Below are 27796 nucleotides of genomic sequence, written 5' to 3' on the forward strand. Positions count from 1 at the left end.
ACACACACACACACACACACACACACACACAGCAGGGTGATCTCGCGGCTTGTGACTTCAGGCTGAACAGGTCCTGAAGGTGCCAGGCCTCCTGACCCGCAAACACAGAGGGCCCCTTTGAGAATCACATTCTGTGCCCAGTCTTGTCCTGCCAGCCTCATCGTCACAGCTGCTCTCAGAAGGAGCCCCGTGGCGATCCCAGGGGTGTCCTGGTGCTGAAATGAGGGTGCCCTGCTGGCGAGTCTGCTCCAGCACCCTCAAGGAATTCCCCTGTGTGCTAAAGTTCTGAAGGTGAGCCTTCCACTGTTGCTTTTCTAGAAGCCAGTCTCTGAAAAGGGGAAATCCTTTTAGGCCTTGCAGCCACCGTTGTCAGCACCCTCACAGCAGAATGGCAGCCAGGTCCTGCAAACTGGGACAGAAGTTCTATTAAAGAAGTAGAAGCAGTGGGTGGATGAGAGCTGCTCCCCAGGCAGCCTCTGCCCAAGGGCTGAACCCCAAGAGGAAACAGGTCAAGTCAGTCTGTCCCACTTTTCTGTAGCACAGAAAACCTGAGGTGCTGTGGCAGTGGGAAGAGGGATGCACACAGTCTACAAAACCCTCGCTGGTCTCTGAAAATATTTTCAGAAATCCCAATTCTTGAATCATCTCCTCCTCTCCTCTCCCACTCCTCCTTTAGAGACTTTGGGAAAATCAGCCCTCGAGTGACAGTGGCCAGCCCTGTTCTGAAAGATGTTTCCTGGCAGAGGCAGTGGCCAACCCCTCCATGCTGTGGGGTCCCTTTTGTTCTCCTTTGTCTCTGGCATTCATCTGAGCTCTGAAAAGATCCTTGCAACCATATACAACATGTGATTAACTATCAGCGATTTTCTCTGCCATGATTCATGACTTTCGGGCTTGACTTGGATTGGTTTACTTCAGGTTTTACTTCCCCAAGCTTGTTTCCTCTTCTGAATGCTCTCTCACTTTATTATTATCTTATATATAATTTTTAAATAGCCATGGTTGATCATACAGCTGCAGATTGTTCTAAGCTCGAAGACTGACCCTGAGTCCACAGAGTGGCTTTATTAGTAGAAGCATCATCTTCTATAACGTTTCAGAACCTCCCTTTTCCTCTTCTTGGCTTTTCAGCAGATGATTTACGGACTTCTTAGAGTCATCTTACACAAGTAGTACCCCTCTTTAGGCTTCAGGCTGCCAAATGCTGAGAATCACTCTTTGTTATCCATCTACCTAGTCCCCAAATAAGACTAGACTTTGTAGACAGGAAAGTATCTTCTAACCATGCTGCCTGGGCAACCTCCAGACAGTCCCAGCTTCCTGCCTTCCTCCTCATTATTGAATTATTTCTTTTCCTTTCGATTTTCTTTCCGTTCTTATTCCCTTTTACCTCCTCCTTCTTCTAGTCCCCCGACTTCTTTCCTTCCCCTCTTTCTTCCCCAGGTTTTCCTTGGAGATTAAATAGAAATAGCTAAATGCAGAAGACCCCCCAGCATGGTAAACCCAATGCTGACCTTCACTATCCCTCAAGGGGGGACATCGTGTCCATCACTTCGTCCTTCTTTCTCATTCCTTATGAAACCCAGGCCACACACTGACCTACTTTTTTTCTGCGTAATGTTCCTCTTCCTGTTTCCTTGAAGAATGTGCCCAGCGGAGCACATTCATTACCTAGACTAAGGGACCAACATCCTAGAGGCTACCTTCTGAAAGCAGACATCTAGATTTAAGGCTAATGGAGCTTTTGAGCAGAAGGAGCTTCTTCTGCATCACCTTCACCATTGAAGTCAGCTGGCCCGTCTCTCGTTTACCGCTTCTGTCATTCCCAACCAGCCACACAAGTCACCAGTGTGACCACTCCCCTGGATTTCATCCACAGGAGGAGTGGGGTGGGGATGCCAACCTGCCATGTCCCATCCTAGGAGGATGGACTTGCCCAGGAGAAATAGTTTGAGACTGATTTGGTTTGGTTCTGGTCTATCCTCAAAAAGTAGAATAAGCTCCTGTGCTAATATCCTGCTAGAGAACCGAGCCAAACACAAGTGCCTAGTGGGAAAATTGTAGGAGTTACAGTATTTTCAGGGACTCATCTAAATGTAGGCAATAATTAGTTAGTTTAAAATGAGGCTCCTTTGTACCTTGAATAATCCCAGGAGGAAGGGAGTGGGGAGGGGGGCAGTGGGAATCAAGGATTAAAAAAAAAAAGGAAAATGTGCTATGTTTCACTAATCTCTATACTTTTGCATGTTTGTTTTTTTTCCTGTGCTTGTTGCATGCATTTACCCATTAATTATGTCAGTAATGGAGAAGAAATGAAGCATTACTTTTGTGGTACAGCTGTTTAAAACGATTACTTTGAAAATGGTATTTTTTCCAGAACCTTTCCTTAAGTGTCTCATCACCCACAGACATTACTTGCTGTGCTTAGTTGATCATCCTTTGCCCTGAATCCCCAAATGCAATCAGTTTCCTCTTTGATGCTTTCATTGCGGCTGATTCAGCTAATTCGACTGCAATGCATGCTCCCAACTCCTTTAGAAACTGCAGTGTTAATTAAGATACATGTTTGAAAACGAGACAAATCAAAGGACCCCTGGGCTTGGCTTTCCACGGTCAAAAGCCAATCCTGGGATGAGCATCTAATTTCAGAGAAATGGCCATGCGTCCAGAGCAGTTCTGTGTCTAGACCTGTTTCGGAGTCACAGCAATGGAGGGAGTTTCGGTGAGGATTGGTGTTTTTGTTTTTTTGTAAGCAATTGGGAGGGAGAGAAGAGGTCCAAAGGAGATCTTCTGTCTGTGACCCAGCAGCTTGAGACTGTCAAGTAGAGAACTGGGCTGAGGGATCCACAAGGTAAGAAAGTACTCTTCATGCAGGTCCTAGGGCCTCTCGGTTGGGCAGAAAGGAGTGGTCACCCCTGGACGACACCCTAGCTAAGAAAGCTAGGCACCTGCTTTGCCAGCGACTCACCATTTGCCAGGAGCCTCTCTTTCTCTTCCTTCTCACCCCTTCTCCTTTCCATTACTTTCTCTTGCTTCAGGGAGGTTCAGAGAAAAGGCTTCAATTCTCCACAAGATTGCCAAGAAGAAATGTCAGGTGGATGAGAACGAGAGGCAGAACGGGGCTGCCAATCACGTGGGTGAGTAAGGGGAGATGTCCATCCCCTGCCGTTCATCCCTGGAGTGTGTGAAGCATGGGGCAGAGAAGCAGGACCCAGTGTGGGCATCCCAACTCCGCGCAGACACAGAACCCAGTTGCTCAGCCCTTTCTCGGACATCTGAAAGAGTCCCACTTCCCCTGATGGGTCCAGGGCATGAACAGACCCAATAAGTCACCTACTCCCAGGGGAACTTTAAAAACAGTGACATGATTCTATGAAGAGCCATATAAAATAAATAAATAATGTTAAAGTAAAAATTTTAAAATAAATTTATACCACCTCCTAACCACACATCTCCACTGGAGTAGAAAATCACTCCATTTCGGAGATTGCACAAAATGAGGACACACAGGCCTGTCCTTTAATACTTGACGAAAGGTGAGAGTACCCTTTCTGAAGTTCTCGCTTGGTAACCAGATTTTATTCCTATGACATCTCCTGCATCACCCCCACCAAATTACTAGATTGTTCACTTGGTTGCTCCTGAACTGAGTGACCGGGTCCCTGAAAGATGGCCCTGACTCTCCCTTCTTAAGAATTCAGCAGCTAGCCCCGGTCCCTTTTGGTTGACTTTTTCTGAGTTCCTCTGTGACCAGATCGTGACATTTAGTGGTCTTATTTTAACTTGGAACATAATGTTCCTCCTCTCCAGTCTGTGACTCTAATGTAGCTCTCAAATTCTAAATTCAGACTAAATTTACCCTAATCTGGATCTATGCGATACACGATGCCCAAGAAACTAAAATTATCTGCAGACAAAATTTAACAGTGTTGCACTCAAAATATATGACATTCCTTGGAAGAGCTTATGTCTCCTCTGTTCTCCTGACTTCTAGTTTCAGGGAAAATCTTTGGCCAAGAAACAGTCAAGATTCTGTTGGGTATGGGGGCGGGGGGAACTTAAAAGAAATAAACTAAAATGTTAGCTCTCACTCCTGGAAGTCGCTTCTTCTCATGTGTTCATGTCTGTTCTTACACATCTTAACTTCACTTTGGGACTCAGAACCCCCTGTTGTTTGGTCATTAAAGGCTGATCCTAAAGTTGTATCAACTCAGCTAACAGACACACAAACATAGATTTAATATTTCCCAAGGTACTGAGTATTTTTTAGTTTAAACAACTGAACCAAGCATATTAGGAAAAACAGACAATCACACACAGCAGAACATCATTAGGAAAACACTATCACTACTAAGATAAAAGAAGCTGGAGTTTCAGTGGCTTTCCATATTCAAATGTATTTATGCCTTTGTATTCCACAACTGAATACATGAATAAACATAGCATTTCCCTATGACTTCCAAAATTTGGCTCCTTTAAATTCAACAACTTTTATATAACTCTCAAATTATTTCCCAGTAAATTTATCAGTGATAGAAATGTTTAATTTTTCTGAAGTTGCTAGAAATACTCTAATACTTTCTGAGCAGCCTGAAGCTGCCCACATCTGAAACTGATGAGCTTTCTGGTATGCCTGGTGACCCTGACACTGAACCAACCACACATCCAAACTCCTAGACTTGACAAGTCCCAAGATTTGACCCAGCTCAGCCAGAGGGCAACCCTTTATTTTTCCCTTTCTCTGAAATTATGGCAAAAAACCTCAGTGGTGCCTGATCACTGATCACCTGCAGGTGTTCCTCTGAGCCCTGGAAAAAAATCTTCTAGTGCAAGTCAGGTGCTGTAAAGTGGATCCAAATAGCTTATGTTTCTTCTTTGCTCACTCTGAACCAGGCCCTGTGCTGAGAGCTTTAAGTTCGTTTTCTTATGTAATGTCTACAGGTGTACCCTTTGATTATACCGTTGTGATTAGTCATAGCAGCAGTGATGGTTCGGTTGTTATCATCACCCCAATTTTTTTTTAAATTTTGCTTTTGTATTGGGGTATGGCCAATTAACAAACAGTGTTGTGACAGTGTCAGGTAAATAGCAAAAGGATTCATCCATACATACACATGTATCCATTCTTCCCCAAACTCCCCTCCCATCCAGACTTTGCATAACATTGAGCAGAGCTCCACACGGTATACGGTAGGTCCTTCTTGGTCATCCATTTTAAATATAGCAGTGTGTACATGCCATCCCAAACTCCCTAACTATCCCTTTTCCCCATCCTTCCCCCAGCCACCATAATTTCATTCTCTAAATCTGCATCATCTCAATTTTACAGATAAGGAAGCTGAATATCAGAGAGGCTAAGTCACATGCTAAGGACCCCCCAGCTTAAGCAGTAGCATCAGAGTATGAGCCCGGGCTTGCCTGTGATGCCCAGTGTCCAGAAGCCCCAGTACTCAGCCGTCACCTGGGAGTCACTTTAGCCAAATGTTGCCTCTCAGTCAGGAATGACACAGATTTTTACCTCAATTACTTGTTCATCCCCTGCCTTTGCCTGGTCTTCTATAGGACGCCCAAGTGTGGAACTTCCTAAGTGGTATTCTCCAGGCATTTCGAGAAGGCCAGGTTCCCAGGTTTGCCCTACCCACTGCACTGAAGGCCTGGTAGAACTTTCCACCCACTGAGCCTGAGGGAATTAGAGCTAAAAGTACTGGGCGTTGGAGGTCACCCAGTTGATTCCCCTCATCACATAGGTAAGGTTCTGGAGAAATGAGGGATCTTGCCTCAGATGACCACCTGATTCTGTCAGAGCAGAGCCTAGGACTTAAGCCTCCTGAAGCCCAAGCTAATAAATGTCCTTTCTAGAATGTAATTATAGAAGAAAAGATCCTGCCGTAAGAAAATCTCTGAAGGATGTGGTCATGGGTATAGACAGTACTGTGGAGATTGGGTATGGTTTTGGTTTTAAAATGTCCATGCTCATGTTCTTGAATGGCAAGTTGGTAAGTTTTCCCAGTCTAGAGAAGACATACCCCTAGAGTTGATAGGGTATCCAAGGTCAGACATAGGCCAGCAGGGATGCCAGGGAGCTATTAAAGAGAGGAGGAGGGCTGAGTACACTGGAAGGCCGGGAGGCAAAAAAATCCTAGACATCTGGCACAACCCAGCCCTGGGTCTTATCACCCCTTAGACGCCACTACCTTCTCCTGTGGCCCAACATTATAGGATGTTCTTCTCAATATGGCTTTTACCCCCACTGACTCCATTTGCTTGCTTTCTGTGTGTCTAAATTTTGTCACAGAAAAAATCGAGCTCCCAAACAGCACCAGCACAGAAGTGGAGATGACACCCTCCAGTGATGCTTCGGAACCGGTACAAAATGGAAATCTCTCCCACAGCATCGAAGCTGCAGAAGCCCAGGTACAGCAGTTTCTCATTGCTCTCCAGGCTGTGTGTTGATATTTTAGCCTAGCAGCACAGACCTGCATTCTCCTCGGAGGCCCCAGCTCCCAGCTCAGAGGACCCCAGAGCCATCCGTCCCTGTGTGTACTTCCCAGTACCAGCCAGGGCACCGCATGCATCAGACTCTTCATTCATCATATAAGTGCACATATTCTCCAAGCCAGCCTTCCCAGGTGGCACTTGTAGTAAAGAACCCACCTGCAATGCAGGAGATGTAAGAGACGCGAGTTTGATCCCTGGCTCGGGAAGATCCCTTGGAGGACGGCACAGTAACCCACTCCAGTATTATTGCCTGGAGAATCCCATGGACAGAGGAGCCTGATGGGCTATGGTCCATAGGGTCACACAGAGTCAGACATAACTGAAGCGACTTAGCATGCACACACGCATTCTCCAAGCCACTGTTTCTCAGGGTGAGATTGGAGGAGTCATGCATCAAATCTCCTGGGGATAAATATGCAGATCCCTGGTCCATATCCCAGATCCAATGGGAAAAAGAATCACTGAGAAGCAGCACCCAGGATCAGCACTTTTTTCTTTTGAACTTTTTATTTTGTATTGGGGTGTAGCCGATGAACAATGCTGTGATAGTTTCAGGTGAACGGCGAAGGGACTCAGTCACACATTACACACACATCCAAGGAATCATCATTTTAACTCCCATCCCTGGTGATTTTTAATAGATGATAAAGTTTGATCACTGCTGCAGTCTAATCCTCTCTGTGTCTTTAGGGCCATGATTAAGTAACAGAGAAACCACAGCCATCATCCCTTGGTTAACCCCCTTTGGCCTTTTTTGTCCCTGCAGTTGAAATTAGTCAGTACTGTGGTCCAGCCCATCGTTCAGTGTTGCAACCATTAGATAGCTGTTTGATCTAATGGCTACAATACTTACCATTTATACCCACTGTGTGTGTGCCATAGCTTCAGTGCTAGGTGCTTTGTCTATGCTATCACTTTAAACCACCCAGCTGAAGGTATAGACATTTAGTATCTCTGTTTTATAGGTGAGGAAGCTAAAGCTTAAGATGAAGCAGTTATTCAGGATTACCTGGTTTGTAGCTATTAGAGCTGAGATTTGATCTTGTGCGTGTGTGTGCTAAGTTGCTTCTTAGCACTGATCTTGTGTGTCTGCCTCTGTGACGCTATGGACTGTAGCCTGCCAGGATCCTCTGTCCTTGGGGATTGTCCAGGCAAGAATACTGGGACTGTTGCCTTAGGACTGTCTAAATACAGAATCTGTACTGTTTCCGCTGCCTCAGATCACAGTTGCTCAAAAATTTAGGCAGAACCAAAAAGTAGGTGGTGCTTGTTAGATTTCTGTATCTCACCCTCATCAAGTGAATCAGAATTTCTAAGGCATAGAGTCCCAAATGTACATTTTAACCAGTTACCCTTGAGTCGGTGTTTCTCAGACTTTAATGTGTTTAGGAATTTCCTGGAGGATTCTGTTAAAATTCAGGGTCTGGTTTGTCAGGTCCAAAGTGGGGCCCCAAGTCTGCAGCTCTCCTGAGCTCCCAGGTGATTCTGATGTGGCTGGTCTAAGAACCACACTTTTTGAGTAACATGACCCCAAAGTTTGTGACCCAATTCTCTAAACAGAATTTTCCCGATGAGCTGATAATGAAGCCAGACTACAGCAAACCCATTCCAACCCTCTCTTCTCCTTTGTATTGGGATGCTCTCTGCAACAGAGGAAGTCTGTGCTTCTTAGAAAGACGCTTGCTCATCATCGCCTGTTGCTTTTATTCCCTGAAGAAACATGCAAAGAAACTTTCTTCATTTAAAGGAAAGGATAAAGATGTCAAGCACCTTTTTGTACATGTGTTGGCCATTTGTGTGTTGTCTCCTTCAGAAGAATATCCACTCAGATCCTTCACCCATTTTTTAACCTGGTTATTCATTGTTTGCTATTGAGTTGTAAGAGTTCCTCATATATTTTGGTTATTAACTCCTTATCAGATATATGATCTGTAGGTATTTTCTCCCACTCCATAGGTTGCCTTTTCATTTGTCTACTGTTTCCTTTGCTGTGCTTTTCATGAGGTATACCTGTCTTCACATTGTACACCTTAAGTAGATGGAATTGTTATTTGTCAGTTACACCTCAGTAAAGCTGTGGGGGGCGGCGGGGAATGGCTAAAGGAAGACAGAAACATGGCAGCTACTTCTGCCCTCTGCCTTCTAGACTCTTGCCCTCCTGCCCAGAGCCCCATGGTCCCTTCGCGTTAGCTCAAGGGTGAGCTGGCAGAGCAGCTTGTGTCTGCAGCATGTGGCAGGAGGAGGCAGGCCCCAGAAACATCTGGCTGTCCTTGGGGACACACAGTCACAGGTGTGCAGAGGGCACCCTCCTCACTGTGCCTGTCCATCTGGCTGGCAGAGGGACAGCTGTACCCCCCACATGGAAGCAGCTTGCTGCAGGGGGTTGACAGAGCCCCAGCCAACCCCTCTCTGAGCAGAGCTGTGTCCCCGGGTCTCACTCAGGGTAACAGGACAGATTTGTGCACCATGCTGATACACTAAGAGCTCAAGGGCACACAGGCCTTCAGAGAGCCTCCCCACCAGCTGCCCGCAGGACAGCCTGGCAGTGATTTTCAGAGCCAACACGAGAGAGTTATCAAACCTTCTTCTAGTTTCCTCATCTGCAAAGTACAGATAATCACAGTACCTGCCTCATTCAGGATATTAGGAGAGTTGCATGAGATAATGTGCATAAAGCACTTAGCACAGAGCTAAATGCTATTATTTATTAGTGCCCATTTTCTTGTTGTTTAGTTGCTAAGTTGTGTCCAACTCTTTTGCGACCCCATGCACTGTAGCCCACCAGGCTCCTCTGTTCATGGGATTCTCCAAGCAAGAATACTGAAGTGGGTTGCCATTCCCTTCTCCAGGGGATCTGCCCAACCCAGGGATGGAACCTGTATCTTCTGCATTGGTGGGTGGATTCTTTACCACAGAGCCCCTGGGGAACCCTATGTGCCCATACCTACTATATAAATAGCATCCAAGATGTCCCTTCCCTATAGGTAAAATGTTCATTGTAGCTAAAATGAAAATTATATATAGATAGAATATATACATATATAATGTTTGAGTATATCCCGGGTATGATAAGCAAATAAATAAACATCTGTAGTAGGTAAATAATTATGACCCAGTATGTCACATGAAGAGTCTACCTCCAGTGCAGGAGACCCAGGTTCAATCCCTGAGTCAGGATGATCCCCGGGAGAAGGAAATGGCAACCCATTCCAGTATTCTTGTCTGGAGAATTCCATGGACAGAGGAGCCTGGTGGGCTGCAGTCCATAGGGTCACAGAGAGTCTGACACAACTGGGTGACTTTCACACACATGTCAGGAAAGAATACAAAGTGTTCTGGGAGCCTTCCAAAGGAAGACCCAAGCAAGGAAAAGTGCAAAAACTTAAGAGAAGAGGTAATATTCGAGCTGGGCATTGATGAGTGAGTAGGAGTTTGTTGCTCAAAAAAGGAGGCGATGACAAAATGGTTCGTTAAGAGGGAAATCCATGTTAGTGACTGGTGAAAAGGCCAGCAGAACTAGAGACTGAAATGTGAGGTGAGGAGGGAGGAGAAATCCACTTGGAAAAGTAAGTTGGGCTGAAATTCTTCCCTTGTTGAATCAGAAACTTTTCAGTGCTCATCCAGTATGTGTCAGGCGATGTGCTGGGCCTTGGAAATTCTAGCAGAATTTTAGGACCATTCTAGCAGAGCAGAGAGACTGCAAATGTAAACCAAGACGTAATTATGGACAGCAATGGGGCCATGAAGAAAATAAAGCCTTGTGACTCAATGGAGGGCAAGTGGAGGGGCCCCTTTAGGTTGGGAGGTGAGGGAAAGCTTCACTAAGGAAGTGGCGTTTGAACAGAGGCTGAACTTTAAGAACAAGCCAGCCGGAACATCTGTGGTGGTCCAGTGGTTAAGACTTTGCCTTCCAATGCAGAAAAGGGTGCGAGTTCAATCCTTGGTCTGGGAGCTAAGATCCCACATGCCTTGCAGTGAAAAAGCAAAACATAAAGCAGAAGCAACATTGCAACAAATTCAATAAAGACTTTAAAAATAGTCCACATCCAAATAAAAATAAAAATCTTGAACAAAAGAACAAGCCAGGCCAAGGGAACAGCACCCACAGAGGCAGAAATGAACTTGACTTGTTTGAGGAGCAGAGAAGTCAGTGTGGCTGGAGAGTGGGGAGCAGAAGGAGGGCGGATGGTTGCAGTGAGGTCCCAGCAGGGCTGGCCTGCCTTGAGGACCATGATACACAAGTTGACTTCCTTCCAGGGCAACAACAAGCTGCCGTAGGTTCCCAGATGTGATTTGCACCTGTGAAAGATCCAGGAGGCTGCACTGAGGTGTAGAGATCGGATGTGCAGCAAGACATTGGATAGCAGTGGTGGGGCAGTGAGGTGGCTGCAGGGGTTGGGGCAGAGCTGATGAGGCCTGGACCAGAGCAGCGGATGGGGAGGGAGGAGACACACAGGCATCAGGAAGGACGTTGTGGCTCTGCCTGAGAAGTACGGACATCCCCCTGCTGGAAGCAGGGAGCTGCCATGGAGTGGCAGCATCAGATCTATGAGATAGGAAGAGAGCTCTTTCTGAATGGTAATGAAGAGGCCAGAGTGAGGGAGGGTAGACTACTGGGTGGCAAGGTAAGAGCCCATTTGGTGCAAAAATTAGCAAACAGTGCTTAGTCGCTCAGTCGTCCCCGACTCTTTGCAACCCCGTGGACTGTAGCCTGCCAGGCTCCTCTGTCCATGCGGATTCTCCAGGCAAGAATACTGGAGTGAGTTGCCATGCCCTCCTCCAGGGAATCTTCCCAACCCAGGGATCAAACCCAGGTCTCCCACATTACAGGCGAATTCTTTACCCTCTGAGCCATCAGGAAAGTCCTAGCAAACTGTGATCTGTAGCCAGATCTGGCCTGCAGCCTGTTTTTGAATGACCCCTGAGATAAGAATGTTTTTATCTTCTTGAAGCTTTAGATAAAAGCAGCAGCAGCATATGTGACAGAGACCATAAGGCCCATAAAGCCTAAAATATTTACTATCTGGCCCTTTTCAGGAAAAGCTTGCCCACCCCTCTTTTCAACCATCTGTAGTCTTTACCCAAAAAAAGAAAAAGAAAAAAATAACAAGGAAGCTCTTCATGCACTTATATGGAATGATCTTCAATATATGTTAAGTGGAAAAGGCAACATGCCAAATTCATCCAGTGTACTCTCTGTAAGAGGGGAAAAAGAAAGGAAATAACATAGTGATGTGGAAGCATTTGCTTTTGATTTTGTTGAAGAAACTGGCTGATTCCTACAGAACAGCAGTCTGCGGTAGGGAACTGGGGTCGGGGGGAGACTTCTGCATGCATTTTTCAGTATGTAGCCTTCTGTAGCTTTTGAATTTTGAACCAGTTAACTGTTTTACCTATTCCCCAAAAATGCAACAACTAAAACTAGTAATGGGTTAAATTAAAATAGAAACAGTATGCATTAGTCCTTTAAGAGAAAAGTCTCTGAAGACAGACCACATGAGTTCAAATCCAAGATTTGCCACTCCCCAGCTGTGTGACTCTGGATGAGTTACTTAACCTCTCTGTTCCCATCTTTCTTCTCTCTGAAACAAGGATACTATCCTATTTCACAGCATCGCTGTGAGACTAGAATGCTCATAGAACAGTTCTTGGCGAACAATAAGCACTGCACAATTGTTTGTCATTATTAGCAGTACTTGTAAAACTGTCTTTAAAATGTCTGTTAAGTAGCCCAAATGACAAGGCCTCAGACCAACTATGAATTGTAGCATGGCTGACGGTGACTGGATGTGAGAGCTGTTCCTGAGGAAGCATTGAGACCATTTAATAAGCCAGTCATAGAGAGTGAACAAGAAAAAGCAGTTGTGGGTGATGCTGAGGTTTCCAGGCTGGAATGACTAAATAGCAAGGTAAATTAGAGCTGTGATTCTCGAATCAGAAAAAAAGGTGTGAAATCAGGACACTCTGGCCACCCAAAGGACAGTTTCACAGAAAGAGTTCAGTGCCTTTTTACTGTTGAGTTTTCTTTCTTTCCCAGTTGTATTTTTATCAAGCTCCAGGAGGAATGAAGTGTGCCTCCCAACTTTATTAATGGAAATGATGAGCCCACACACCACACACTCACCACTGATACTCTCCTGAGAGTTTAACCCATCTCATCTAATGAACCTGCTGTTTTCGAAACCGTATTTACAAGTGAACTAATTTTACATTGACACCTCATCTCTGAGAACTTCCTTATGTCCAGACTTTACACTGGCAATGAAGAGCACTCTAAAAGAGCACTCTGTGAGCACTTCTTCATTTGTAAATTTTGTGCAACCAAGAAATAATTTGACTTCTCAAATAGCTTAGTGCTAATTATCTTCTCCCAAGGCCTGCTGATAGAATGCTGTTGATTCTAACACAACTGAGTTGAGCTGTCACTGAGAATTTACCGACCTTCCAAATTTTCAATGTTGGGCGTTTATCCATGTTTGAAAGACAATTGTAAAATATATTCTCTCCCACCTAGAACCCAGCATTTTCTTACATTTTAATTTTGCCAAGATGATATCACCAACTCAATGGACATGAGTTTGAGCAAACTCTGGGAGATAGGGAAGGACAGGGAAGACTGGCGTGCTGCAGCCCATGGGGTCACAAAGAGTTGGACATGACTTAGCAACTGCACAACAACAACAACGGACAACAGCCAGGTGATGGCGCATGGCCGGCGTGCTCAGGGAAGCTCCTGCCTTTCTGCATCATGGTCCTCCAGGCATAACACACCCAGACACTTTATATACCTGCTCACAGTGGGAAGGGAGAAAGAGAAAGGCCTTGCAAATTTCTTAGATTCTGAAATCTGAAAATCTAACTCTTTCTTCATGTATTATACTTTTTATATGTTGCAGCTTTTATTTCATTTGGCCTCTAAGATTTCTCTCTGTCCTTAGGGAAATCTAAATTGTCTTTGCTTTGGTTAAGAGTTGCCTAGTTGCAGCAGTGGGCAAACAGACTTATTAGATTACCACATCCCTAGGAAAAGAGAATACACATACATATACACACACACACACACACACACACACACACACACACACACTTGTATAGATAGATAACCAGATAGATATTTAGATAGATAATGGATAAAATGCCCATTTTTCTTCTTTTTTTTCTCACTTTACAAGTGAAATAGTATCTTACTATATTAAACCCTTCCTTTCTCCCTCTGGAATTTCAGCTCTAACTTATTTCTTCCCAGCCTAGCATTGGTCCGCACCTAAACTCAATCTGGTTTTTAAGATCTGCTCTTATAGTGCTGGTTAAAATGTTTGGGTGACTAAGTAAAGGGTGAGTAGAGAAAGATTATGAACATGATTGTAATCTTAGGTTTCTCTTAAGAAAACTAAAATGCATTATTGTTGTCGTTTAAAGTTATAGCTATGATTTTAAAGCTCCGTAGAAAGACTTCATAATGAACATTGGTCCATGACGTTAGCTCTGATAAGGACTTCCAAGATTATCCAAGCAGCTGGTATCCAGAGTCCACATGGTGTGTCTCTTCCTAAAGTATTACCTTTAGTTAGAAAATGTTTACTTTCTTCGCAATGATAAGATTTTGGGGGTTTGTTTGTTTGTTTGGTCATGCCGAGTGGCATGTGGGATCTTAGTCCCTCAACCAGGGATGATGGAACCTGTACCCCCTGCATTGGGAGCTCAGAGTCTTAACCACTGGACCACCAGGGAAGTCCCAGCAATGTTTAACAGACAGTTTTCAAATCTCAAACCTTCCTGTTATTCAAAGAGCAAGTATCTCTTCTAAATGATTATGGTGTAAAGGCCAGGTCAACCATTTTGAAAGTTTAAAAACAGCTAAGGACCAAATTTCCCACTATTAATGAGATTATTCAATCTCTCAAAACATTGATGAAACCTAAGAGCATTCTGGCACTCAGGAAAAGGAAGTTTTGGTGAAAAAGGAGCACGGGAAAGTGCTGGGGAGAGAGGGCAAGACCTAAGTATGAAAGGAAAACAATAGTCAAAGATTCTTCGTCAGACTGGAGTTTTCAAGGTCCAAGCCATGTTAGATCTATGATTGCCTTAGGAAAAAAAAAAAAACTTATTAGTATCCAAGAAAACCTAGTACACACTATACATAAGAAAAGCAAAAATTAGTGTTTTATCTACCAGGCCATAGTACATGGGTTCCATTTCTAAGGAGATAATGCTTTTTTCCTCTCAATCTATACATTTATTTTTTAAGGAAAAGTTGAGATCCAGTTTCAATATCAGATGACCTGTACAATATTTACCAACTACTTAAGATCCACACAGAGGCCTTTTGAACACAGTTAAAATGAAATAGATAGATCTGACTCTTGAGTATCTGCCTAAATTTGAGTATTGACAGAGAATAATAACTTCACTTAGAATCTTACTGTTAATAACACCATTTGTCATTGTGCTTTCTGAAGGAGTCTAAAGAAAGTCTATTAATTATTCACATAAGATACATTAAGGGCTGACTATTAATAAAAAGAAAAAAACTCCATTGCCACCCTGAAAAAAAACTGACATTAATATCACTGGTCCTGTGAATAACTGTAATCCAATAGATGATAAAACAATGTGAATAACTTTTGAATTATTTCTTATGATTCTTCAGTAGCTTTTATGTTGACAAATCTTCTATGATTTGGATCAGCAGGATTTACAAAGCCCATGAAAACTATACAAAAACCAATTTATAGCAGCAGTACAGAAAGAAATCCATCTTGTCTGTAGGTTGCACCTCAGAATTATTTGGGCAAAATGCAAAGTGAAAGAAAGTAATTATATTTCACCAGACACTCCAAATGCCATTTTACATTAATATAAAATGGTTTCTTGGCTTCATGGGAAACTTGGGTCCAGACAGCTTCATCACTCACAGCAAAATATTTTGAAATCTTGGTTTCAATTCAAAGTCATGGAAAAACAGATAAAGTGTTTTCAGGTTGCCATTGCTGAGTGAAAGCTTATCATTTTGTGTTTGATATGCTAAATTCTTGATGCTATTTTTTTTTTCCATCTATATGTAAAACAAACCATAAAATGGTATTTTAAGGAGGGGTGACTTATTTCCTACTGATAGACAGGCTGAGATTAATCACTTTTTTAAAAATCTGTATGACATTTAAATGTTTTCTGTTGGTTCATGATGTCTACTCAGAAGGCAATTCAGATATCTCAGGATGGTGCTGCCTTCCCAAAAGAGATGCTTTGTTACTGACCTCTTCTTGATTTATCTCTTGGAAAGAGATAAGTGATAGAAACATAGAGATAAGAGTGGAGTCAAGAGAATGAAGGATATTGGTAAATAGTACAAGGGCAAAGACACTGAAAAACTCAGGGAACAAAAATAAAGAGATTTCTCAAAGACTCAGTAAAGAATGAGTGGAAAAGGGATTATTTACTCAGCCATAAAAAGGAACGAATTTGAGTCAGTTGTAGTGAGGTGGATGAACATAGAGCCTGTTATACAAAGTGAAATAAATCAGAAGGAGAAAAACAAATATCATATATTAATGCATATATATGGAATCTAGAAAAATGGTACTGATGAATCTATTTGCATGGCAGAAATAGAGATATGAGTATAGGGAACAGACATTCGGACATAGTAGGAGAGGAGAGGAGGGGATGAATTGAGAGAGTAGCACTGGCATATATACACTACCATGGGTAAAATAGATAGCCAGCAGGAAGCAACTATATAGCTCAGGGATCTCAGCTCAGTGCTCTGTGTTGACCTGGAGGGGTGTGATGGGGGGCCGGGAGAAATGCTCAGGACAGAGGGGACACATGTGTACTTTTGGCTGATTCATGTTGTTGTTGTACAACAGAAACCAGCACAACATTTTAAAGCAATTACCCTCCAGTTAAAATAAATTTAAAAAATAAAGAAGTCACCACTAAAGAAAGAATTATACAACATTATAAAGCAACTATGCTCCAATAAAAATTAATGTCAAATAAATTATAGCAAGTGAACATGATGATTTCTTTTAAAGCAAAAAAAAAAAAATTCAAAATTAAGATACTTTAAAAAGGTAGCTATCCATATGGTAGGTGTGTATCAGTCTGCTTGGGCTGCCATAACAAAAAAATCATAGACTGGGCAGCTTAAACAATAGAAATTTATTTTCTTCTAGTCCTGGAAGCTGGAAGTCTAAGATCAAGGTTTCAGCCAATTCAGTTTCTGGCAAAGGCTCTCTTCCTGGCGTGTAGTTGGCTGTCTTCTCTTTTTGTCCTCATAGAGCCTTTCATACACAAAAGGGTGAGGAGTGTGGGTGGAGAGAACAAGAAGTAGAGAAGTGCTTTCTGGTGTCTCTTCTCACAAGGACACTAATCCCACAGGATCAGGGTCTCACTCCTATGACCTCAGTTCAGTTCAGTCACTCAGTCGTGTCCAACTCTTTGCGACCCCATGGACTGCAGCACGCCAGGCCTCCCTGTCCATCACCAACTCCCAGAGTTTACTTAAACTCATGTCCATTGAGTCGGTGATGTCATTCAACCACCTCATCCTCTGTCGTCCCCTTCTCCTCCTGTCTTCAATCTTCCCCAGCATCAGGGTCTTTTCAAATAAGTCAGTTCTTCACATCAGGTGGCCAAAGTATTGGAGTTTCAGCTTCAACATCAGTCCTTCCAATGAACACCCAGGACTGATCTCCTTTAGGATGAACTGGTTGGATCTCCTTGCAGTTCAAGGGACCCTCAGGAATCTTCTCCAGCACCACAATTCAAAATCATCAATTCTTCTGTGCTCAGCTTTCTTTATAGTCCAACTCTCACATTCATACATGACTACTGGGAAAAACATAGCCTTGACTAGACGGACCTTTGTTGGCAAAGTAATGCTTAACTACTCACTGGGTGCTCAGTCACTCCCCCAGCTGCTAGTAATGATGCTGGGCCATGGTCCTCAAGTTTGAGCCTGCATCAGAATCACCTGGCTTGATGAAAGCCAGATTGCCCAACCCACCCCCAAGTTTCTGATTCAGTAGGTCTCAGTTCAGTTCAGTCACTCAGTCATGCCCGACTCTGCGACCCCATGGACTGTAGTGTGCCAGGCCTCCCTGTCCATTGCCAACTCCTGCAGTTTCCTCAAACTCATGCCCATTGAGTCAATGATGCCATCTAACCATCTCATCCTCTGTCGCCTCCTTCTCCTCCTGCCTTCAATCTTTCCCAGGATTAGGGTCTTTTCCAGTTAATCAACTCTTCTCATCAGGTGACCAAAGTATTGGAGCTTCAGCCTCATCATCAGTCCTTCCAATGAGTATTCAGGGTTGATTTCCTTTAGGATTGACTGGTTTGATCTCCTTGCTGTCCAAGAGGCTCTCAAGAGTCTTCTCCAGTACCGCATATGACTTTTGGAGGGACACAACACTCTGCCCATAAGAGTCAGTAAGGACTCATCTTTGAGTTGAGTAACTGAATTTTTCCAAATGCAACTCTGATTTTTCATCATTGTGTCTAAGAGACTTTCTTCTTCCTGGCTATCCTGTTTTTATTCCCTTTTTAAACAGGAAAGGCAAATGACAAATGAAATTGTCCTTATAGCCCTTTGCTGACCCGTTCCAGAACTCTGAGTTTGCTCTCAAAATGACTCATACACACCTTGTTTGGCAAGCCCTGAACAATAGCTCTGGGGTCCCCAAAATCCATTTTCCCTTGTGTCACTTAGAGATTTTGAGCATAGGTCTTTAGGTCTGTAAGAACAAAATGATCCACAACCCAGTACTGAAGATTTTTATGGGTTGGTCTTTCAAATTTCAATCATGACATTCTAGTTCTGTAGTAAACAAAGTGAAAGCTGCTGGTATGTTGACCACACTAATTGGCCAACCAGTTTAGGAAAACAAAAATGAAGATAAGGTGAAAACCACTTACTGTCCCTGAGCCAGCTGGTATTTATGCTGGGAGTTTATAATAAATTTCTGTTGCTCAAGCCACCTAGTCTATGGTGTTTGTTGTGGTGGCCCAAGCAGACTAATACAGTGGCCATATGAATATTTATTATTTTTAAAAATCTCATTTTTAATAGATTTCCTTGGTAGTAAATCACTTCATGGAATGTTTTTTGGCACCTTCTACTTGCCAAATAGATGTTGATTTCGGAGCCTTTCACTGTATTAAAGTATGACTGTGCATTTTTGGTAATTTTACCTTTGAGAGCTCCAACTCTAGTATTGTTTTTAGCTCTGCATGAAACACAGAATCAAGGTGTCACAATATTATGAGTCTGCTTGGAAGCTTTGTTTCAGATAAAAACTCTGCTTACAGCCTATCTACTGAAATAAAAGAGCGTTTTCTCCTTAGGGCTGTGGAATTTTCCCTTTCATCTTATTTACAAAGGTCTCCTATTTATTCCTCTTACCAAACAGGAAAGTAAATTAGATTGTTGACATCACTGCAGTCAATGAATGCTCAATAAGTGTTGGATGAATGGATATATGGGGAAACACAATTATTGCAGTTTCCACTTTCACATGAAAAAATTGAATTATAGAATTTTATGGCTTGGAAGTATTATAATTCACCAAGTCAAACTTCTTTCTTCTGGACATCTTTGAAGAAGTTATTCTCCTAACCATTTATTAACAATAATAGTAATAACTAACTAACATTTCCTGAGTATTTACTGTGTGCCAAACACAGTTCCAAGTGCTCTTCCTAGATTATCTCAATTAATTTTACATAACAGCAGTCACGTCATAAAAGAATGTCCTGGAGCACAAGTGGGTCTTCTTTGTCTATTAATCCCTTCTCCAACACTCCCTTCATTCAGTAAGACACCTGGAAGATTTCTTCTCTCTCTAGGAGCATCCCACGCACACACCTTTCCATCGGTTCCCAAGGAAACCTAATTGGAAAAGTAAAACATGCCACCTCTGTCAAAGAGAGTGTTCTTAATGCTTCAATAATGAAAGAGGACAGATATAGGAGGAGAAGCACATCATCCCTGTTTCAAGATGATGCTGTTTTGTTGGGCATATTCTTCCCCTGAGGTTCCACTGGCCTTTGAACATGGAATGCTGGAGTCTGGAAATAACCCGCCTCCTGTTTCATTGCTTGCTAAAGTGAGCCTCAGGAAAGTTTATGATTGTAAAGGGCTTAATCCATCTCCTCCAGTGTCCCCTAGATATTCATTTTAGAAGTAGCCAGTACAGGATTATCCACCGTTATGAGAATCAGGGGTGACATCAAGCAATGAAATGCCCATAAAATCTCAAGCCCTCATTTCGGTGTGCTTGCCTATCACCGCATCCTGTCTCAAACCTGAGCTAAATTTCTGCACATTTTTCTTGGACAGAGATGCTAAAGGACAAGTCTTTCTTTTTCACCTGTATTTGGAGTTCTGACATTCATTGATATCTTAGTACCCACATTTCTTTTGTAAAAAAAAAATTATTGCAGTGTAGTTGCTTTACAATATTGTGTAAGTTTCTGCCGCAAAGTACATCAGCTATATGGATGTGTGTGTGTGTGTGTGTATGTGTGTGTGTACCCTTTTTTTGGGTTTCCTTCCCATCTAGATCACCACAGAGCATTGAGTAGAGTTCCCTGTGATATACAGTGGGTTCTCATTAATTATCTATTTTATACATAGCAGTGTATATACGTCAATCCCAGTCTCCCAATTCATCCCACCCCTCCTTTCCCCCCTTGGTGTCCATACATTTGTTCTCTATGTCTGTGTCTTTGTTTCTGCTTTGCAAATAGGTTCATCTGTACCATTTTTCTAGATTCCACATACATGTGTTAATATACGATACTTGTTATTATCTTTCTGACTTACTTCTAAATTTGTACCTGGCTCTTTGGAGATGTCGCTCAAGGAGGTAGAGGAGGGAAGAGAGCATCACAGTGGCCCCACACACTCCCACACACACTCCGAAATCTGCCCTTCATTTCCCCTTCAAAGCTGCCTTGGATGCTATAAGAAAAATACCACAGACTGTGTAGCTGACTAATGGAAATTTATTTCTTACAATTTGGGAGGCTGAGAAGTCCAAGATTAGGTGGCTGTTGCAGCCTGCTTCCTGGATCGTAAAAGGACATTTAGTCAGTATGTCCTCATATGGCAGAAGGGCAAGCTAGCTTCCCAGTTATGTATAAGGACACTAATCCCAGTCATGAAGCCTCCGCCACCCTGACCTGATCACCTCCCCAAGACTCCACCTCTGAACAACATCACTGTGGGGGTTAGGGTTTCATCATATGAATTTTGGAGGGACACAAATATCCCATCCATAGCAGACTCAAGAAAAAGAGTGCACCTAAGAATCAGGTGTTTCTGATCAGCTTTTTCAAGAAAGTGGGCCATCCAAACCACCAGAAATTAAGCTCAAGAAAATCAAACAAAATTATGTCAATTACATGCTTAGTGTTTGTCATAGCTAGCATTGCTATTTCAGTAGATTTGATTTACTTCGAAAAGCTGAGAAGCCAGGTGTAATTGAACATAAAGCACATTCATACCTGTGTTTTAGGAGTGAGGAGGGAAGGCCATGTGGTATTTTGGAAGAGCCTTGGGTTGGGTGTGAAAGGAACCTGGCACTGTGACCTTCCTTCTTTCTGCATATCATTTCATCTTAGGGTCCTCAAGTAATGGGGGTGGGCTCAATGACCCGGGGCTCCACCAGCTCTGAGATTCTGGGGCCCTAAAGCTCCTCTACTAAATGATTGCAGAGGTCTATGATTGCAGCTTGTCTTTCATGATCATTCAGTGTCCATATGATGGAAATGAATGACAAATTCTTAGACAGGAAGGTAGTCCCACATTAAAACAATGCAGGGGACAAACAAACTCTGCTTCACAATGACAAGGTTTTAAAGGACTTTGGGGGCCTATAACGGGGTGAGGTACACCAGGTCCAGATGCCTTGCAGGTGGTATGGATGTGTTCTTTCTCTATTCCAGCATTTCCGTTGACTTGCCTGAGGGCACACAGCTAGTTAGTTGCAGAGATGAGATTAAGGACAGAAAGGAAGAGGATTAACGTTTGCTGATCCCCTGGTCTCTTTCAGGTACTGTGCATCCTGTGATTGCCCCAGTCTATAGATGAATGCCTCCCATGTTGCCTAGATATTTCACTTCTTTTATTAGTGGCTTTTGTTGAGGGTGACACTTTTAATATTCTTGATGCACTCACCCGCCCAGCCTCATGTCTCAGGCTCGAAGAATGTTTTTATGGATAGTTTTTCCCACTCCCCGCCCCTGGGGACCCTGTTGGGGATTTGTAGCATGCACCACACTCCATGAGCTTTGCCCTGCTTGATCATTCATGTGGGCACCTGTGTGGCTGTACAATGTAGAGGTATAACTGAGGTTTTTTTCCTACAGATATATTATAGAATCAGCAGCAATAATAAATGTATTAGGGACTATTCTTTTTAAGTAGAAGTACAAATCACTTCCTGGAGAAGGGAATGGCAACCCACTCCAGTATTCTTCCCTGGAAAATTCCATGCACAGAGGGGCCTAGCGGGCTATAGTCCATGGGGTTGCAAAGAGTCAGACATTACTGAGTGACTAACGCTACCACACTACAAATCACTGTAAATCTTCACCTGCCCCCAGCTTGACCTTGGCCCAGTGTTTTAGCATAAATGAATTCTGATTCTACATAGATATGAAAGTACTGGCCTTGTACTTTATCGAGCATCATGCCCCACTGAAGGGACTTTCCAGTGAAAAGAGGTGGCATTCTGTAGTGCTGAACTGAGTGGCCCTTTTGTGGGGGTTAAAGGACAATCGAACCCCCACCAAGTTGAGAGTGAGGCAGATTCAGGTTATCCTCTGAGACTGCTCCATGTGAACTGGAGATGAGATGTTATTACCAATCAATAAAACTGAACTCAAAGATGGCCTATTTTCAGATGCCTCCCGGGCGTTCATTTTAATTCTCTGCTAACAGAGATTGCATTAAAGTGGGCTCACCTTCACACTGGAATTCTGCACAGTGCCCTTCGCAGATAAAAACAAGAAATTGTGTTGCTTCCAAGAAATATTTTTCTGGCTAGAGAAGCAGCTACTGGACTAACGAATCCAACCCAGGCCCCTCCACTGGAAACCTGACAATTATGCTGGGGCAAACCATCCAGACCAGGTACAAGTAGAAGTAGTACAAGAATCACATGCAAAGAAGCTGAACAAATCCTCATGCTACTAGACCACAAACAAGACAGACTGCTGCCATCCCGCCCATTCACTAGATAAAGGAAAATAAAACTAAGTTGCTTGCTCCAGAGACCTCCAATAGGTGCTGACCCCTGGAACTGTTCTTGTCTAACTGTAGGTAGGTATTCTGATAGCCAGACCTCTAGATTCCAACCTTCAGTATTAATAAATGAATCCAAGAAGGTAGTTGTCCATTTATCACAATGTTGTCACATAGAGTAACATCTCACCTCTGTCTCTTCTCCTCTCTCTCTCTCTCTCTCCCCAAAATTCTGTAGGATCACTGCAGAGTTGTATTTCTAGGTCTGTCCCACCTGGCTTCACAAAGATTTGGAGCTGCTTGCAAAATACATCTGATGAAAAAAAGGATAAAATGACTATTTTGAGAAAAATGCAGCATAGGATGGAAAAGATAGGGGGAAATGTATCAGTAAGACTGGACTAGAAAAGACTAGACTAAGGTGAGCTCAGATCCCAGTACTGTGGTTGCTGGTCAGGGGTTACAAATTTGCCTCTGAACTCCCCAGTGCAAAGAAATAAATAGCATCATTTCCCTGATTCACAGATGTCTCAAAGTTTCTAGAAGAAGCATGAATTTTCCTAGTGCTGAGATGTGAAAGATTTTTCTCCCTTGATTCCTCATAAAGAGGCCACCGGATCAGCTAGGATAAGGTTCCACTGTTAGCAACCAAAAGCCCAAAATGACAGTGACTTAAATGAGATAGAATTTTATGTCTCTCCCAAGTCTTTATAGGCAGCCCAGGGCCAGAATGGCTCTCGATGGGTGTCAAAAGTCAGAGCCTTTTATACTTTTTCTCCACCTTGTGAGTCCAAGATGACTGTTCAGATCCTGGCCAAAATATCCCCATTCCTGGCAGTCAGAAGGAGGAAGGAGTGATGAAGGATACACCTCCACCCTTTGAAGACACATTCCAGAAGTAGCAGAAGATACTTCCCATTCCATCTCATTGGCCAGAACTTAATCCCATGACAACACCTTGCTACAAGAAAGGTTGGAAATAGAGACTTTATTCCAGGCCCAGGTAAAAGGAGGCCTTCTCTCACTAAAGCACAAGGGCAATATGTTAGGTTCTAGAGCTGCCATTAAAAAAAAAAAAAAAATCAGAGGCCAGGTGGCTTAAAGCACAGAAATTTATTTCCTCACAGTTCTGGAGGCTGAACATCCAAGATCAAGGTGTCCAGAGGTCGTTTTCCGCTGAGGCCCCTCTCCTGACGGTTGGCTGCCTTCTTGCTTTGTCCTCACATGGTCTTTCCTCCGAGCATGCATATCCCTGGTATCTCTCTGAGTCCTAACCTCCTATTATAAGGATACCAGTCGCAATGGGTTAAGACCCGTCATAATGGCCTCATTTTAACCTAATCACCTTTTTAAGGGCCTTGTCTCCAGTCACAGCTAAGGTCCTGAGGGCTGGGACTTCAACACAATTCAATCCGTAAGAGGCAGAATATATACTAGAGAACAATCAGAAGCTCTTGCTGTGTCATTTGCCAACATCCTCGTAATAGATAAAGAATAAATTCTTTGGTGCTGTTTGTTGTCTCTTCAAATTTGACTCGAAATTCAAATCTCTTGATCCTCCACCACCTACTCCTCCTGCCAGGCTGCACTGGCTTCTTCAAGATTGGACAACCAGAGCGTCACTGTGTGGAAACTTAGAGTCACGTGTTTTAGCCTCAGGTTTTCCATGTCAGGGATTGTTGTTTAGTTGCTAAGTTGTGTCCGACTCTTTGCAACCCCGTGGACTGTAGCCCACCAGGCTCCTCTGTCCGTGGGATTCTCCAGGCATGAATACTGGAGTGGGTTGCTGTGCCCTCCTCCAGGGGATCTTCCTGACCCAAGGATCAAACCCACATCTCTTGCATCTCCTACACTGGCAGGTGGGTCCTTTACCCACTAGCCCCACCTGGGAAGCCTGTGTCAGGGCTTGCAAAATCAGTAATTGCTGCCCTGATTTTGCATAATTCTAGGGATTCTACGGAGACCCCAGATCTTATACCATTCTAAACCCTTCTATCACAAGACAGTTGACTTTTTCTTTCTGGATCATTTTTGCATTTTCTCTGGATATGCTACAGAAGTTTTAGGAGGTAAGGATGGGTTATTGCAAGGTCAAAGCCAGGATGCCACAACTCCAGGAAAAACTGGAAAATCATTGCCCAGCCTCTCCTGGGGTTGAGACAAATGATCATGCCAGCAGCCCCAGCTTGGGCAAAGGCAAAACAAGCCCCAGACTTGGAACAGTACTTTTTTTCCACTTTTCTAACTAGCTTGCAAGCTGTCACCCATTGAACCAGAGTGAGATAGCACTTGGCAAAAAGACAAAGAGAATTTCCCCTAAGACATGCTGACAGCCTTGTTCCCTGGGTACCTCTCAAATCCTCTGCAGGGTTCTGGGCCCCTGAACTTCTATCTATGGCAAGCTTCATCCACAAGAGGCCATGACGTCCCCACAGAGAGCACTGTTTGTGTAGCCTGAGACCCAGCATCTTCTCCTTGTCCATTTCTGCCCTAGCAACGGCCACCTTAAATGCAGCTTTTGGAAGCCGTACAATATAGCTAATTGTTTGCGTTGGACGGTAGTGTGTTTAGAGCTTATGCATCTAAACAGACAATTATTTTCCACTATTTGCTGGTGGCACTGTCTGCCTGGTGACTTTGGCAGATGGAGAAAGGAGCTAATCCGTAGGTTATAAGCAGAAGGGTTATTGATGAAATGTCACCATCTGTTGGTGTCATTAAAATGATATGAGTCATAAAGAGTTGCTTTTGCTTTTTTCTCTGAAAAAAGGTTAACTTAGAGTTTACAGAGAAGTTTCTAGATTGCAGATGGCAATGGGGAACCTGACTATGGGGTGGGGGTGGGGGGTGGAGGGGAGTGTCCATTCTGGAAGGGGGAGGAGCTTGATGACCTCACCAGATCAGATTGATGGGTCTTCAAAGAAGTGCTAGACTCCTCTCTGTCTGAATAAAACCACTCACCTTGCATGAGACAGGGTACTTATTATGTGTGATGTAAGGTCTCAACTCTCCCATGATCCTCCCTATTCCTGAGGCATCTCCCAGATGGGGAGCAGAAGGTCATTCATTTGGATTAAAACAAGAAAGATCATATCTGGAAGAGGACAGTTAACATGCACCTCTTTTCTAGTCTTCACTGGTCTCATTATACAGAGATTGTTCATGTAGTCAACTGACCCCTTGGGAGGCTGGGTGAACCCTATAGGGAGTGATATTTGCCACATCTGCTGCATCTTCTGGGAGAAGGTGGAGGTGGCTCAGAAGAGGAACCAGGAACAGCACGCCCAAGCTTCTGTCAGGGGTAGGAGCCCTAGGGATGGGTAAAGGAAACGGTGGATGAACCCTACGTAGCAAAAGAAACGGCTTTTGCTTTTGTTGACTTTCTCTGTTGACCTCCTATTTTCAGTGTCATCGATTTCTTCTCTGATTTTTATTATCTCTTTTCTCCTGCTTACTTTGGATCTAATTTGTGCTTCATTTTCTTGTTTCCTAAGGTGGAAACTTAGATGACTGATTTTAGATCCTTGTTTTCCAACATATTGCAGAACAAAGAGATGGAGAACATAAGAAGCATATTTAATGAAGATCCAGACAACCCAAATAATGTGCACCAACTTCCTAATTCTGCCTTATTACCTAATCCTCTTAATTCCCTTGTATTTGGTGTTTAAAATTCTTTCACCTACTGCCAAGGACATACACTCATATAGAAAGAACCTTTTTCAGTATGGCTTAAGATAAGCTTTTTTAATTATTTGTTTCAACTCCTGGAGAGAAAGTGAGGGTAATTGTGTAAGCCACTAAAAATCCTTTTGGCAGTATTAGGGTATGCATTATAGATAAGTAAACATAACACGGTAGCAAGTCGGGTGTCACACTCATTCCTCTCTCTAGTCGCATGCTTTTCCTGTAGACCACATGGCCTGAGACTCGCCCACCTACCACCTCCTGAGGGAGAGGTGCTGGTGGGATTCATTGCTACCACTTGAAATACTCCAGGATACTGGAAGCAAGAGTCCCAGGTGGAGGATACAGGGGAGCAGGAGCTGTGCGGCTTATTTATGTGGTCTCAAAAGGAAGCATCAGTGGAAAATTCCTGTTGATATTTTTAGATCTGACGCATGGTCCTGCCTGCTACACTTTCATTTTTAAACAAGCAGGGAAGGGAGTGATGGATGCTATCTGCAGTACTGCGTTGGAGGTTTGGAGGGTCCATCTGACAGGCTAACGGTCATCCTGCCAGGCCCTGTTCTGTCTTCTGCCCCTTTTTGCTCTGGGAGTTCAAAAGCTGCTGGCTTCAGCAGGCAGCAAATAAAACACAGGCTGCTTGCTGCCTGGACAGAAACACTGAGATTTACCCCCTAGCTCTGTGGCCCTGTGCACTCCACACCCACAGGTTTAGCACCTCTTACTTCCATTCTCTTACTTCTCTGCGAATGCAACATTGTTGTTTAGTCGCTAAGTCATGTCCAATTATTTGCCACCCGGTGGACTGTAGCCCGCCAGGCTCCTCTGTCCATGGGATTCTCTGGGCAAGAATACTGGAGTGGGTTGCCATGCCCTTCTCCAGGGGATTGTCCCGACCCAGGATGGAACCCGAGGATTCTTTTACCACTGAGCCAAATATATGTTGCATTCAACAGGGGAAACCTGCAAATGCAACAAAGATTTGCATAATTGGGGTCTTTTGCTATGCAGACGTGGTTTCTCCTATGAAGTTTGTGGATCGGAGCTGTAATTCACTCCAGTTGAAATTATCAATTCAGGAAACTAGAGAATATTCAGGGAAAGGAAAGTGAAGTGAAGTCACTCAGTCGTGCCTGACTCTTTGCAACCCCATGGACTGTAGCCCACTAGGCTCCTCCATCCATGGGATTTTCCTGGCAAGAATCCTGGAGCGGGTTGCCATTTCCTTCTCCAGGGGATCTTCCCGACGCAGGGATAGAACCCAGGGCTCCCACATTGTAGGCAGACACTTTACCATCTGAGCCACCAGGGAAGATAAAAAGGAAAGGAAGTTCTTAAATCCTCATGGCTGAGCAA

At 43.6% G+C, this 27796-nt stretch overlaps 1 protein-coding gene across 1 annotated transcript in view; it reads left to right on the top strand.

The window, feature by feature from the left end:
* Positions 1-27796, top strand: part of SLC24A2 (solute carrier family 24 member 2) — a 270205-nt gene that overhangs the window by 224401 nt on the left and 18008 nt on the right. Inside the window, exons 5-6 of the mRNA XM_061132459.1 lie at positions 3039-3137; positions 6296-6414. Coding sequence (XP_060988442.1) covers positions 3039-3137; positions 6296-6414 — 218 coding nt within the window. The remainder of the gene's footprint in view (positions 1-3038; positions 3138-6295; positions 6415-27796) is intronic.

This window comes from Dama dama, chromosome 29 (assembly GCF_033118175.1).
Source record: "Dama dama isolate Ldn47 chromosome 29, ASM3311817v1, whole genome shotgun sequence".
Lineage (NCBI taxonomy): Eukaryota > Metazoa > Chordata > Mammalia > Artiodactyla > Cervidae > Dama > Dama dama.